The sequence below is a fragment of the Carassius auratus genome, chromosome 3 (genome assembly GCF_003368295.1).
Source record: "Carassius auratus strain Wakin chromosome 3, ASM336829v1, whole genome shotgun sequence".
NCBI lineage: Eukaryota > Metazoa > Chordata > Actinopteri > Cypriniformes > Cyprinidae > Carassius > Carassius auratus.
In genome coordinates this window covers 23,662,858-23,677,608 of record NC_039245.1, presented here as the reverse complement: position 1 = coordinate 23,677,608, position 14,751 = coordinate 23,662,858, and the positions used below count along the sequence as shown (strand labels likewise).

General features: G+C 43.7%; 1 protein-coding gene across 1 annotated transcript; it reads left to right on the top strand.

Moving 5' to 3' along the window:
- The first annotated feature begins 268 nt into the window (after positions 1-268).
- Positions 269-8,912, top strand: LOC113051578 (cytochrome P450 2K1-like). The gene is made up of 9 exons (XM_026215474.1): positions 269-500; positions 584-743; positions 1,134-1,283; positions 1,367-1,527; positions 1,694-1,873; positions 2,073-2,214; positions 2,304-2,488; positions 8,100-8,241; positions 8,694-8,912. The coding sequence occupies exons 1-9, from the start codon at positions 297-299 to the stop codon at positions 8,879-8,881; spliced, it is 1,512 nt and encodes a 503-aa protein (XP_026071259.1). The 5' UTR covers positions 269-296; the 3' UTR covers positions 8,882-8,912.
- The last annotated feature ends 5,839 nt before the right edge of the window (positions 8,913-14,751 follow it).

The window sequence follows — 14,751 nt, the reverse complement described above, 5'->3', positions numbered from 1 at the left end:
AAATATATTTTTTAATTATGTAATAATTTAAAAATGATTAATCAAGTGTAATAATATAGGTCTGTGATTGTGGTAAACCTGACTTACTGCTTCTATTACTTGAAGAATGTTCCTGTCTCGGTTAAATGGCCGGTAGAAGATTAATGATTTGCCAAAGGGAGTCACATACATGCTGATGTTATCACACCAAACCCCCTTTTTTTCTTTTTGTTGTTTTTTTGTGATCACACAAGGTCCCTCCCTTATACAGCTGCTATAAATGTATGAGTGCAGGAGCTCAGAAGCTCAGAGACAAAATGTCTGTTGTCGAGTCACTCCAGCAGTTTTCCAGCACAGGTACATTACTGGGAGCTTTACTGTTGCTTCTGGGTTTGTATTTGCTTTCCTCTGGATCCAAATCTCAGAAAGAAGGGAAAGAGCCACCGGGACCCAAACCACTGCCGCTGTTGGGGAACCTCTTGAACCTTGACCTCACACGACCCTTTGACAGCTTTTGTGAGGTGAGAACTTGACACATTTAAACAGTAATAACAGCCTAACCTTTTGAGATTTGTTTGTAAATGTCTTTCTTTGCATCCTCCAGCTCTCCAAAATTTACGGGAACATATTCCAAGTGTTTTTGGGTCCCCAAAAAACTGTGGTCCTAGTTGGATACAACACTGTCAAAGAAGCTCTAGTGAATCATGCAGAAGAGTTTGGCGACAGACATATTTCACCTAGTTTCAGGATGCTGAATGAGCATGGTAGGATGCTTTTTCTTTTTTTTTGACTCAGATGAACGTGCAAACTTTAAATGCTAGAAATTTCACAAGACAAACATGTTGCACAAGCTTTCAGACCTTCGTGGCCTCTCCAGGCTAATGAAATGTACTTAAATGCGTACATTGAATTTCCCATGATATTAGCTTATTATGAGGATAGATACAACCAGCCACTGTAAAAATGAAAAACCAAAAAATGCTGTTATTACGGGACTGTTTGCTTGAAAGTTAATTTGCAAATAGATTAATCATTAATTAGCCTGCCATACAATGCTTTTAATAAATCTAACACTGTATTTGTGCTAAAGGTCCAAAGTTAGTGTACTCAATGCATAATCATTCACTAATAGTGTTGCTAATTGTGTTGATCAGGGATAATCTTTTCCAATGGAGAGAACTGGAAAGAAATGCGACGCTTCGCTCTCAGCAACCTTCGGGACTTTGGGATGGGCAAGAGAGGAAGTGAAGAGAAAATCATAGAGGAAATTCAGTATCTGAAAGGAGAGTTTGATAAGTTTGAAGGTACAAGCTGAGACACACACATGCAATCATGTTCTTAGTTCATAAGATCCATTGAGAGACAGTTTGTTGTTTCCTTTTCATAGGAAAACCCTTTGACACGACACAGCCTGTGAACTACGCTGTTTCAAACATCATCTCATCTATCGTGTACGGCAGCAGATTTGAATACACTGACCCTCGATTCACTGAAATGGTCAACAGAGCAAATGAAAATGTTCGGGTTAGTGGATCAATTTCTATGTTGGTGAGTATAATAAATACTTTATGTTAACCAGAAACTGTATTTTGTCCACAGATACTACAAAATCAATTATCCAATCAAAATCAAGGCACCCATTTTGTAGAATGAACTTCTGAAAGTGCATCTCTAGATAACATTCTCTTGTATGTCCCCGATTGTCCATTTCTAGCTTTACAACATATTTCCATGGTTGGGTCCATTCCTGAAAGGCAAAAGGATTATTGTAAAAAATATGATCCAAAATAGAGAACAGGTGATGAAGTTGACCAAAGCACTTCTGGAGACTCTGAATCCACAAGACCGCAGAGGATTTGTCGACTCATTTCTCATCCGCAAACAAAACGACATGGTGCGTTTTCAATGATCCCCTTTACTGTAATAATCAGAATATTCAGGTGGCAGGTGAAAATTAGCAGTTTGCTCAAGATCTGAATATGTCTAGGTTTGGTTGAGTTTATTCCATAAAGCACTTGTCATTTTGAATAAGTCTGTTTTAGCTTATGGTGGTAAAGGGAATAAATATGCATTTTGTGGATTGCATTTGACAGAAATCTGGCAAGAAGGACTCATATTTTAATGAGAAGAATCTTATGGTGTCTGTGACAAATCTGTTTGTCGCTGGTACTGACACCACAGGAACGACTCTGCGCTGGGGTTTGATGCTTATGGCCAAATACCCTCATATACAGGGTAAAAACACAGTTATATGTAGAGTATTTCCTCAATGCTAAATTCAGTAAGAGATAAAAGCAACAAAACCTTTTTTCATTTGTTTGCAGATCGAGTTCAGGAGGAGATTGACAGAGTGATCGGTGGACGTCAGCCAGTGGTGGAAGACAGAAAGAAATTACCATATACAGATGCTGTGATTCATGAAACCCAGAGACTGGCAAACATAGTACCCTTGAATCTCCCTCATATGACCAGCTGTGATGTTACCTTCAATGGATACTTCATCAAGAAGGTCAGTCAGTAGAATAAATACATATAAAGTGTTACGTCCAGTGATGTAATCAGTTTTGTTATCTGTATTGTTGTATGGTTCTCTTGTTGTTTTCCTCTCGCTCTGTATTCACTGAGCTGTTAATAAAAAAAAATTAACAGGGACCTTGTTGTTGTTGCTTTGCTGTGGCTGGGGCTAGGGTAATTGCTCTTCCCAAATCCTTAATATTGTTACGTTACCTTTAAACCCCTAGACCCATAAGACTAAACATATTTTGGGGGCTCGTCCGGGATCTTTAGGAAGTAAATATTTATTGTGCTTTTTGAAAAGCAGGATCACAGAATCTAGCAGAATTGGAATGTGTGTATCATCAAGGCTATACTGTTGAAAGTGAGCTTTGGTTCTCTCTTTTGTTGGTGAGGGCAGAGTAGTGTGTAGTAATTGAATTTGACTTAATTCGTTTATGCTTGCACCTTCCACAGATGTTTTTAATCAATGGAAAAAAAGAGATTTGTTATTGATTGCTGATTTCTTTAATGTTACTGTACCTGGAGGTGCTACTAAGCAGGTGATTAAGGATGTGGTGTATACGGGTTAGTGACTAGAGGTATTTTTCCTGATGATTCACCGCCTGATGTGTCAAGGGAGGATGTAGCAGCAGGAGAGGCATCTGCATCTGGTCCATATCTCCCTACTGAATACCGACTAGATCCAATGATTGAGGTTAAGTTAAAAGAGCTTGGCTTGGAGTTGAAAAAACAAGAACATGACATTAAAGTTGTACAACTCCATACTGTCGAAGTTGAGGCAGATCGGGATATTAGGCTTAAAACACTTGAGATTGAAGCTGAGAATCTGCGGAGGAAGTCTGTTCATCATGTTCCCCTTCCGTGCACAAGAGCTCCCTCTTCTCCAGCGTTTTGTGTTGCCCAGTTACAATCTAGCACCGTTAACTATGATTCAGTGGGTGATACCCAGTCAAAATTTGATGTTGCAAAGCATATAAAACTCATACTGCCTTTTAGAGAAGCTGAAGTAGATTCCTACTTCATCACTTCTGAACGCATCGCCATAAAGTTAGGGTGGCCGAAGGAGATGTGGGGTCTCCTCCTGCAATGTAACTTTATAGGTAAGGCACAGTAGGTCTGTTCTTCACTTCCGATTGAACAGTCTCTTGATTATGAGATGGTCAAAGCAGCAGTATTAAGAGCATATGAGTTGGTTCCTGAAGCCTACCGGCAGTGCTTCCAGAACTTGAAATCAGCCAAACAAACATATGTAGAGTTTGTGAGGGAGAATAAAACACTTTTTGAACAGTGGTACCTCGATAGTAAGGTGACGAGTTTTGAACAGTTGCAGGAGCTTATTCTATTCGAAGAATTAAAGTATAGTGCTCCTGAAGCCCTAGTTGTTCACTTAAATGAACAAAAGGTAGGCACACGCTCTGAGGCGGCACCCAAAAGGCAGTGTTCCCAGTTTCACGGCAGACCAAACACCAGTATTTGAATGTTGAGCAATCGGGGAAGGAAACTTCCAGTGTTCAAAGGGAAGGGGCAGACAAGGGTCGTAAGGCTGATGTAAGGCGCTTCAGTAGTAAACGTGTATGTTTCTATTGTTTGGATTCAGGGCACCTGATTTCTGATTGTAAAGTGTGGAAGCAGAAGTATGCTGCTGGGAAATCTAAAAGTGTGGTGTTTGCTCAGGCCATTTCAACTCCATTCTCACCAGAAACTTACTCCAGTACAGATGTGTTGGTCTGGGGAATTGAATTGGGATGTGTAAGGGTGCCATTACACAGGGTTTATCTAAAGTCTGATTTGGTTACAGGTACAGTTCCTCTTGGTGTGCAAACTGAGCTGCCTGTGGATGGTGTGAGCCTTATTTTGGGGAATGACTTGGCGGGTGGTAAGGTCTTTCCATCTCCGGTTGTTGTAGATAAGACGGGTATGGATCCTGATGTTGCTGCTCATTTCCCTTCGGTGTTTCCTTCTTGTGCTGTAACTCGTGCACAGGCTCAGAATTGGGAAGAGACTGTGAACCTTGCTGACTCATTCCTGGGTCCAGCAAAAGATTCTCTGGAGTGTACCCTATTTATTAAACCTCCAGCCTTGTCTATTGATCCTGGAAACCCTAATTCAGAAGCAGTAGATCTGAAATTCGACAAAGATTACCTAATTGCTGCCCAAAGATCTGACCTATCTCTAGCACCCTGTGTTGAGGCAGCTGTTCCGTTGGATGGTTCATGCAGTGCTAGAATAGCTTTCTTCTGGGAAGATGGGGGCAATTAATGCGTCATTGGAGGCCAGGCAAAGTTGATGATGCTTTAGCTGTCTATCAAATAGTCTTACCCTCTGATTATCATCCTCAAGTATTGCAGCTTGCCCATGAGCATCCCCTCCCTGGCCACCTTGGGGTTAATAAAACCTATAACGTATATTTCTTCTGGCTTGGATTGAAATCTAGTGTATCCAGATTCTGCAAATGCTACCATGTTTGCCAACTGGCAGGTAAGCTGAATCAGACCATTCCATCTGGCCCACTACATCCGATTCCAGTCGGGAGAGAGCCCTTTGAGCGTTTAATTTTGGATTGCGTTGGGCCACTTCCAAAATCCTAATTGGGGCACCAATATGTTTTAACTCTGGTGTGTGCTGCAACTCAGTTCCCAGAAGCCATGCCACTCCACACTCTTAAAGCCCAGGCCATTGTGAAGGAAATAGTTAAGTTCTGTTCAACATTTAGATTACCTAAAGCTATCCACACAGATTGTGGTACTAGCTTCACTTCCAAGCTGTTCTCTCAAGTGTTAAAAGAGTTAGGAGTTGATCATCAGATCTCCAGTGCATAACATCCAGAGTCCCAGGGGGCACTAGAGCGCTTTTTCCCTCAAAAAAATGCTATGTTCATATTGTTTAAGTACTAATAGGGACTGGGCTGAAGGTGTACCATTATTAATGTTTGCAATCAGGGAAACTGTACAGGAGTCATTGGGTTTTAGTCCTGCAGAGCTGGTGTTCGGGCACACTGTCCGGAGGCCCTTAAAATTGCGGAGTGAGCAGTTGTTGTCCAAACATCCTGTGTCTAGCAACATTATGGACTATGTAAGTGCTTTCCGGGAACGCCTCCATAAAGGTTGTGAGGTGGCAAAAGCTCATTTGGTGACTGCACAGTCCAAGATGAAGTTGCATTACAACAAAACCAGTGTAAAACGTGTCTTTCAACCTGGTGATTTAGTTTTAGTTTTGGTTCCTGTTCCAGACTCAGCACTGCAGGCTAAGTTTGCAGGCCATTATGCTGTTGATAAGAGACTCTATGACACCGATTAAGTGATCTCAACTCCAGATCATAGGAGAAAGAGTCGAGTGTGTTATCTGAACATGTTAAAGACTTATGTCACCAAAGAAACCTCCAAAGCTTGTGTTGACAATGTTACACCTGAAGTTGCTGCTACTGTGCTGTCTGCAGCATATTCTCCTGTGGAGGATAACCTGGTTGTACATAAAGACTGAATGTCTTGTAGACGTCTAAACAATTTGGTGGTCCTGAATGACTTGGATGCATATCTTGCTCATTTGCCAAATGACCAGCGAACAGATATCATTGAGTTAATGAGTAGATATCCTACCCTGTTATCAGATATGCCCAGCAAGACTACCGTACTCATGCATGATATTGATGTAGGTAGCTCTGCTCCTATAAAACAACACCCCTACTGTGTAAACCCTCTTAAACGGGAGATAATGAAGTAAGAAGTTGAATACCTGCTGCAACATGGTTTTGCTAAGCCTATCCAGATCCCCTGAAGTTCCCCGTGCTTAATCGTTCCAAAGTGTAACTCAACCCATCGTTTTTGTACTGACTACCACAAAGTGAATAGTATCACCAAGCCTGACTCTTTTCCTCTTCCACGAATAGAGGATTGTGTTGATCGAGCTGGTTCTGCTTGCTACGTCACCAAGTTAGATCTCCTAAAAGGTTTCCGCAGTGCTCTGTTATGACTTTTGGAATGCGAAATGAACCTGCGACCTTCCAGGGCTTAATGCAACAGGTACTGTCAGGAGTAACCAATTGCTAGGCCTACTTGCATATTGTGGTGGTCTATTCTGCTAGTTGGGAAGACCACCTGAATAGTCTAAATCAGTGATCCTCAAATCTGGCTCGCGAGATCCACTTTCCGGCGAAGTTTAGCTCTAACCCTAATCAAATACACATGAGTTTGCTAATCAGTGGCTTCAGGATCATTAGAAAATCACAGGCAGGTGTGTTTAATTGGAGTCGGAGCTAAACTCTGCAGGAAACTTGATCTCGCGAGCCAGATTTGAGGATCACTGGTCTAAATCAAGTTTTCTGTAGGTTATCTTGGGCATCATTGATATTGAACTAGACTAAGTGTGGCTTTGGTAAGGCCATAGTTACTTACCTTGGTAAGAAGGTTGGCCAAGGGCAGGTGAGGCCAATTGAGGAAAAGGTTGCTGCCATACTTATTTTCCCCACTCCTACTAACAAAAGAAAATTGATAAGATCTTTAGGTATGGCTGGTTACTACAAGGGGTTTTGTAAAAAAATTTGCTTCTATAGTTGCTCCGTTGACAGATCTACTTAGTACCTCTAGGAAATTTGTGTGGAGTCCAACATGTAACTGTGCATTCAGTGCTGCTAAAGACTTGTTGTGCCATGCCCCCGTTCTTTCTGTTCCAAATTTTAGGTTGCCCTTCAAATTGCAGGTGGATGCTAGTTCCTCTCGGGCAGGGGCTGTATTACTGCAAGAAGATGTAACTGGTGTAGAACATCCTGTGAGTTATTTCTCCAAGAAATTTATCAAGTGTCAACAACTGTACTGTACAACTGAGAAAGAGGCCTTGGCCTTACTGTCAGCATTGCAACACTTTGAGGTCTACCTGGGGGGTAGTTGTACTCCAGTGGTAGTCTACACTGATCATAATCCCCTAGTATTCCTGGGGAGAATGTGCAACTGACGGTAGCTGATTGCCTTTTTCGGCTGAATCTACTTACCAACTGAAGGAGAAGCAGTATAAAAGCTGAGCAGGAACTAAAGAAGATGAAAACTTTTCTCCAGAGCATGCCCTTTGTCCAGCCTGGCCTAGTGCAGTTTGTTGAAGCCTTTCTTCATTAATCTGAAGTACTGTTGACTTACTCTGTTGTTTGATTCTTACCCTTATTGGAAGCTGTAGTGAGGTTGGTGCCTTTTTCTTTTGTCCTGTACATGTTTTTCTCCTGGTTTGAGGATTAGATAGGCAGTGAGTTTATAACTTTGTTGTTGATTTTATTTTCATTTGACAGGTTTAGAAAGAATCTAATCCCCAGAATAGACACACTGTTTGTTATTTTGGCATTGTTCCCCCTCCTGAAGTTTTGCTTCCCTCTTAATTTTATATTTCTTTCAGAATTGTTTACTCCCAGCATTCACTGAGCTGTTAATAAAACCTTTTTAACAGTGACCTTGTTGTTGTTGTTGTTGCTATGCTGTGGCAGGGGCTCGGGTAAATGCTCTTCCCAAATCCTTAATATTGTTACGTTACCTTTTAAACCCATAGACCCATAAAACGTAACAAAAGCCAAGAGAAGATACCATGTGCATCTTGAATATTTGATCTTTTCTCTCCGTTTTTAGGGCACCACTGTAGTTCCTCTGCTGACGTCTGTTTTGAAGGATCCAACCGAATGGGAAAAACCAAACAGTTTTTACCCAGAACACTTCCTTGATGAGAAGGGCCAGCTTGTGAAAAGAGATGCTTTCATGCCCTTTTCTGCAGGTACTATTTTTTTTTTAATCTAATATCCGCATTAAATAAAAAAGCCAAATGAAAAAAAAAAAAGTGTCTCTGCTCATCATACACTACCAGATCTGCAGACTGGCTCTGACTTTCAGCAACTAGCTCTGACTTCTCCAGACTACAAATCTAGCGAAAGTATATTCTGGCTTTGTAAAATTTTGCAGGTCAAAAATTTTGCAGGTCATTTCAATAGGGATCCACATGATTCCATGCAGTTGTCCATGCTTTAATTTTAGCCCATATGTTGAAAACGGCTCCTGTTAATATTTTTTGTCACATTGCATTATTATGTTAGAATGCTGAGGTGTTTTGTTGCTGTTACAGAGTGCTATGCAGCTCTCATTAGCTGTGTTCCAAAACCTAGTGTGCTGCCTAAATAGACAGCATTTCAAGCCCAACAGACCATACAACTGACTCACTCTCTCACACAGGCCGCAGGATGTGTCTTGGGGAGAGTTTGGCCAGGATGGAGCTCTTCCTGTTCTTCACTTCCCTCCTTCAGAGCTACCGCTTCACAACTGCACCTGGAGTGTCTGGAGATGAGCTGGATCTCAAAGGAGTAGTCGGAATAACGTTGAATCCGTCTCCACACAAGCTGTGTGCGATCAGACGCTCCTGAATGATAAAAATATAATTTTCAAAGAAAAAAAGACAGAAACCAAACATCTCAGTTCCTTTAAGTATGAGTTGGATGATTTCTTCTTGTGAGTAAATGTATATGCTCCACACCAATTACTAGAACAAGAAACAGGTGATAATAATTTCTGCCCAAACCACTCACTTACCGCTCGTCTCCTGATCCTCTCTCCCGCTGCAAACTTCACTAAACCACGCCCCCCCTGCCACATACCCCCACCGCCCGACTCAGGCCGGGGAGCCGTCCGGCCTGCAGCCCCCCCCCCCCCCATTCCTGGAGAGGAAGTCAGCCACCGCCATCTGAACACCGGCCTGTGGATCACCTTGAATTTAAAAGGCTGAAGAGCTAGATACCAACGAGTGATCCGCGCGTTGGTATCCTTCATGCGGTGGAGCCACTGCAGCGGAGCGTGGTCCGAACAGAGGGTGAACTCCCGTCCCAGGAGATAATAGCGGTGGGTGAGGACGGCCCACCTGATGGCCAGGCATTCTTTTTCAATGGTGCTGTACTTAGCCTCTCTCTTTGAGAGCTTGCGGCTAATGTACAGCACCGGCCGTTCCTCCCCCTCTATCTCCTGGGACAGGACCGCCCCTAGCCCCCTGTCCGACGCGTCTGTCTGCAACAGAAAAGGGAGAGAAAAGTCAGGAGAGTGTAATAACGGCCCGCCACATAGAGCAGCCTTGACCTGGGTAAAAGCCTGCTGACACGGCTCCGTCCACTGGACCGTATCTGGCACCTCCTTTTTAGTGAGGTCAGTCAAGGGGCTGGTGAGGTCCGAATAATTAGGAATAAACCACCTATAATATCCCGCCAGCCCCAAGAACTGCCTCACCTCCTTTTTGGTCTTGGGACGTGGGCAGGTCGCAATAGCGGCTGTCTTATCAATTTGGGGACGCACCTGTCCATGCCCCAAGTGGAAGCCCAGATACCTTACTTCCACTCGCCCAATCGCACACTTCTTTGGGTTGGCCGTGAGCAGCCGCGGCGCTACCATTGGGCCCGGGTGGGCCTGGGCCCACCCATTTAAGGTCCGGGCCGACCCATTTTGGCCCAGGCCTATGAGTAGTGAGTGATTTTCATTCTAGCGGTTCATCCAATAAGCAGCCTGAGGAAAGCTTTGAGCGAAAGCTTCTCAGCCAATCAGCGGCTTCTACCCCACCAGCAAGTGATCCAATGAAATGAGTGACGTTGGCGGACGTCATTCATTCAAGACAGACACAGACAGTTGTTCCGATATGAAACGTAAAACAAAACAAAGCAGCTTATTTTATTTTAAATTCATCAAGAAATGAGCATCTCAAGAGATGCTGTTTTTTGTAAGTCTTGTCGTCATTTCGCTGAAGCAGCTTATGAGGATAGATTCATTAATACGGGCTTCAAAGACTGGAAACATTTTTCTGACGGTTGTGGCAAACATGAAGCCAGCAGGGCACATGCTGCAGCGCTGGGGAAAATGGATGGTTTCAAACAAAGTCACCAGCCAGGACGTGGAAATATTATTAACCAGCTGAACAACGTAACAAATGAACAAATAAATGGAGAGAGAAACAGAACGATTTCAGAAAGATTTAATTCCGTTTCAGTCTTTTTGTGTATTGAACGTTCATAGGAGATAAATGAAGTTAGCTTACTGCCAACAATAAGGTGTATTTATTTGTCCGCTTGCCTTCAGCACTGAGCTGAGGACAGCGATACAAGTTGATGTCCTCCTCAGTACCGCAGAAAAGCGCTGGACGGAGATGAAGGGAAACCCGGGTTTTTTGTTTTTTTTTGGGGGGGGGGGGGTCATATTTTAACTGGCCCATCCAGTTTTCTGGAGGCCCACCTACAATAAAAATCCTGGCGCCGCTACTGGCCGTGAGGCCCGCTCCTCTCAGCGACCTCAGAACAGCCCTCAGATGCTGCATATGCCGCTGCCAATCATTACTGAATATAATGATATCATCCAGGTAGGCAGCCGCATATGCCGCATGGGGCCGCAAGATTCTATCCATGAGGCGCTGAAAGGTTGCAGGCGCCCCGAACAAGCCAAAGGGAAGGGTAACAAATTGGTGTAAACCAAACGGCGTTGTGAAAGCTGTTTTTTCGCGGGATAATGGAGACAAGGGGATCTGCCAATAACCCTTCGTTAAGTAAAATGTCGAATAAAAGCGAGCCGTCCCTAACCGATCAAGCAACTCGTCAACCCGTGGCATTGGATACGCGTCGAACTTCGACACAGCATTCACCTTGTGATAATCCACACAGAACCGGACTGAGCCATCCGTTTTCGGAACTAAAACTATCGGGCTCGCCCAGTTACTGTTGGATTCTTCTATTACCCCCATGTCAAGCATAGCGCCTAATTCAGCCTGAACTACTTTTTTCTTGTGCTCAGGTAAGCGATACGGCCGGCTGCGAACTACCACGCCCGGCTCGGTCTCGATATGGTGCTGAATTAGGTTAGTGCGGCCTGGTAGGGTCCAAGATCCTCGACTTGGCGTGCGACCTCAAACGGCCCCTGCCACTTAGCCAATAATTTAGAGCTCTACGTTGGGAGTAATACAAGTACTTTCTCTCCCGGTGCAAATTTGCGTAAGCTAGTTCCCCTGTTATACAGACGACTCTGGCGGTCCTGGGCTTGTAACAAATTCTCCCTTGATAGCCGCCCCAATGTGTGGAGTTTTGTTCTCAAGTCCAGTACGTATTGAATTTAGTTTTTTGCCCTGAGATGGTCCCTCCTCCCAAGTTTCTCTCAGAACGTCCAGCACCCCCCGGGGCTGGCGTCCATAGAGAAGCTTGAAGGGGGAAAACCCCGTGGAGGCTTGTGGGACCTCTCGCACAGCGAATAACAAGGGCTCTAGCCACCTATCCCAATATTTGGCGTCTTCCTGAACGAACTTACGGATCATGGATTTAAGAGTGCGATTAAATCGTTCGACCAGGCCGTCCGTTTGTGGGTGATAGACGCTTGTTCGAATCGACTTAATGCCCAACAATCCGTATAGTTCGCGTAGCGTACGTGACATAAACGCCGTGCCTTGATCAGTAAGGATTTCTTTCGGAACCCCCATCCGGGAGATAAGACGAAACAGGGCATCCGCAACACTTTTAGCGGAAATGTTGCGGAGGGCCACTGCTTCAGGATATCGTGTTGCATAATCAACTATGACTAATGCAAAGCGATGTCCTCATGCCGATCGCTCTAATGGCCCGATGAGGTCCATACCAATTCTTTCGAAGGGGGCCTGCATTAATGGGAGAGGGCGCAACGGCGCTTTTGGGGCGGCCGGTGGGTTCACCAACTGACATTCCGGACAAGACGCGCACCACCTGCGCACGTTGTCATGAATGCCCGGCCAGAAGAATCGGGTCATGAGGCCATTTAGTGTGGCTGCCTGTCCCAAATGGCCCGCCATAGGATTAGAATGAGCCGCATGGAAAAGCATTTCCCTGCGGCTCTTTGGAACTAACAACTGGGTTGTATTTACTTTTGTCTGAGCGTCTTGGGTCACTCGATACAACCGGTCTTTTAAAATGGCAAAATAGGGATAGGAGAGTGGAAGAGCTGGTCGGAGAGGCTGGCCATCGATGGTGCGGACCTGCTGGAACGCATGTTTTAGCGTCTCATCCTGAGACTGCTCCAGGGGAAAGTCATCGTGGTCCGAGAGAATTAGTCTCCCGATTCCACTCGGTTCCCCTGAAGCCGGCCTCAGCGGTCCTGGCTCAGTTTCCCCCACCTGCACCCGCGCGGTCCCCTTCCGTGCCATATTTCCCCAAGAGGCAACCGCACATAACGACCCCAATAAGACTGTAAACACGGGTCGTCCGGGACCCGGACCATCATCTCCACCTCCATCACTGGGCGGGGCCCTTGTATACGTGAAGCGGCCTTGGTCCGTCCCGCTCCGCCCCCCAGGGCGGGACACGAGGAGGGCCAGGTGGACGGGACCTAGGGAGAGAGACAGGGCGAGAGAGAGAAGGGGGAGAGAGAGAAGGGGAGAGAGAGTTAGTAGGTTGGGGTGTGCCGGGAGTTCGTATGGGTAAGGAAGAGGACAAGGGGTCGGCTGGACTGCTGACGTATATTTATTAACTGAAATTAAACAAACGTTTTCAAACACCATATGGTGACTTCTATTTTGCTGCGTTCACTCGGTGCTTTCGCTTTCCGGCTTCCGGTTTCCGGTTTCGACTCCCGTCAGCAGTCCCACTCTCTCTCACTTGCTTCCGTCTCTCCTGGCGTTTTATACCCGCTCCACGCCAATTACTAGAACAAGAAACAGGTGATAATAATTTCTGCCCAAACCACTCACTTACCGCTCGTCTCCTGATCCTCTCTCCCGCTGCAAACTTCGCTAAACCATGCCCCCCCCTGCCACAGTATATATGTAATAAAATATACGTCATATAAAAAAGGTTGTATCAGTTCTATAGTAACAAAACATTTTGAGGCTATTTGCCAGATTATTATTCACTGAATGCTTATCTGGATAACCTCTAGCGAAGCATAAGTGCTCTTTCACAGAGCATGTGCAGAAATCAGACTGCTACTTTGTGTCATTATTGTGAAATATTCTAATTTGTTTATGCCATAATTATGACTTTTATACAGTAATCAAGTAGCTTTTTGGAATAAACAAAACAATTTTACGAAGGAATGAAAAATTATTCACTTATTTATATAGCTTGTTGAACCAGCTTTGTTGATAATTCAAGGGCTGCACAGGGATTGAAAATCTCGCAGGAGCAGTTGGAATGGACGATCAAAAAATGTGGCGAGGGTCCCCTCATCCCGAGGTACATAAACAGGTGTTTACACAGTGTTTAGTTGCACATCGATTACATTACTTTCCTCTACTGTTATTTAGTTTTTCATAGAAATAGAAATCAAATTAACTGCAGCATCTACACCGCTCATACAGCCATACTTGCCAGGTGTGACAAAACTAGCCCATACCAGTCAAAAACAGCCCAAAAGTAGCGCAATGACCATCTCAAATATCAAAACTCTAAATATGTAACTTCCATAGCCTAAGACATATTTTAAGATCACTGTCATGTATATCATAAACACAGCTCAAAGGCTCCCTACTATAGTGGCCCTCCTTCACAAAACTTAATATCTATCAGTTTATCATACGTAGAATGCAAAATGTTTCATGGCAAACCTATATCCATACATGAGCTGCAGGAGTCAGATTCGACTTCTCACTTATAAACATTTCTCTCTTCTCACATTGTGACCTTAAAGGATGTAATCATGTCCTTAGCCAGGGTTTGAAAATTAGTGAGGTCTGGGGTGGGGTTAAGAATTGTGCTATAATGACCCCTATTAAATACAGCTCATTATACACTAAATACTTTAAAAGAGAGACTCGTAAATGTTTGTGAAAGATGTTTTCTCTGTTTTGGAGGTGTGAAATTATACCATATTCATTGTATCAAAATTGGTTAATACTTTAGGGTGAATAATTTTTATCATAGTTTCATATTCATGCAACAACACATATTACTGTATCAGTTTTCAGTACTATCTAAACTTAATTATACATGCAGACACTCACATGAGGAGTTTTAAACAACAGATTAGTCATCCAGAGAACAAAGTTTATTTTTGAACATAAAACATTTACAAAGGTCCAGACCTTGGTGACCTCATAGCTGGCTACGGCTGTGGATAAAATAACATCTCACTTTAAAACCCAGTAAATATACAGCGGGTTAATGTTTACCCTAGTTTATGGTGTTTTTCTAGTATAGTTCAGTACAAGAGTTAGCAAAAGTTAAAATTTTCAGTAACTTTTGCTAAAAAAATTTTAAACAACAATCTTTAAATAAACATTATACAAGGTTGCAGAATTTAACATTATATG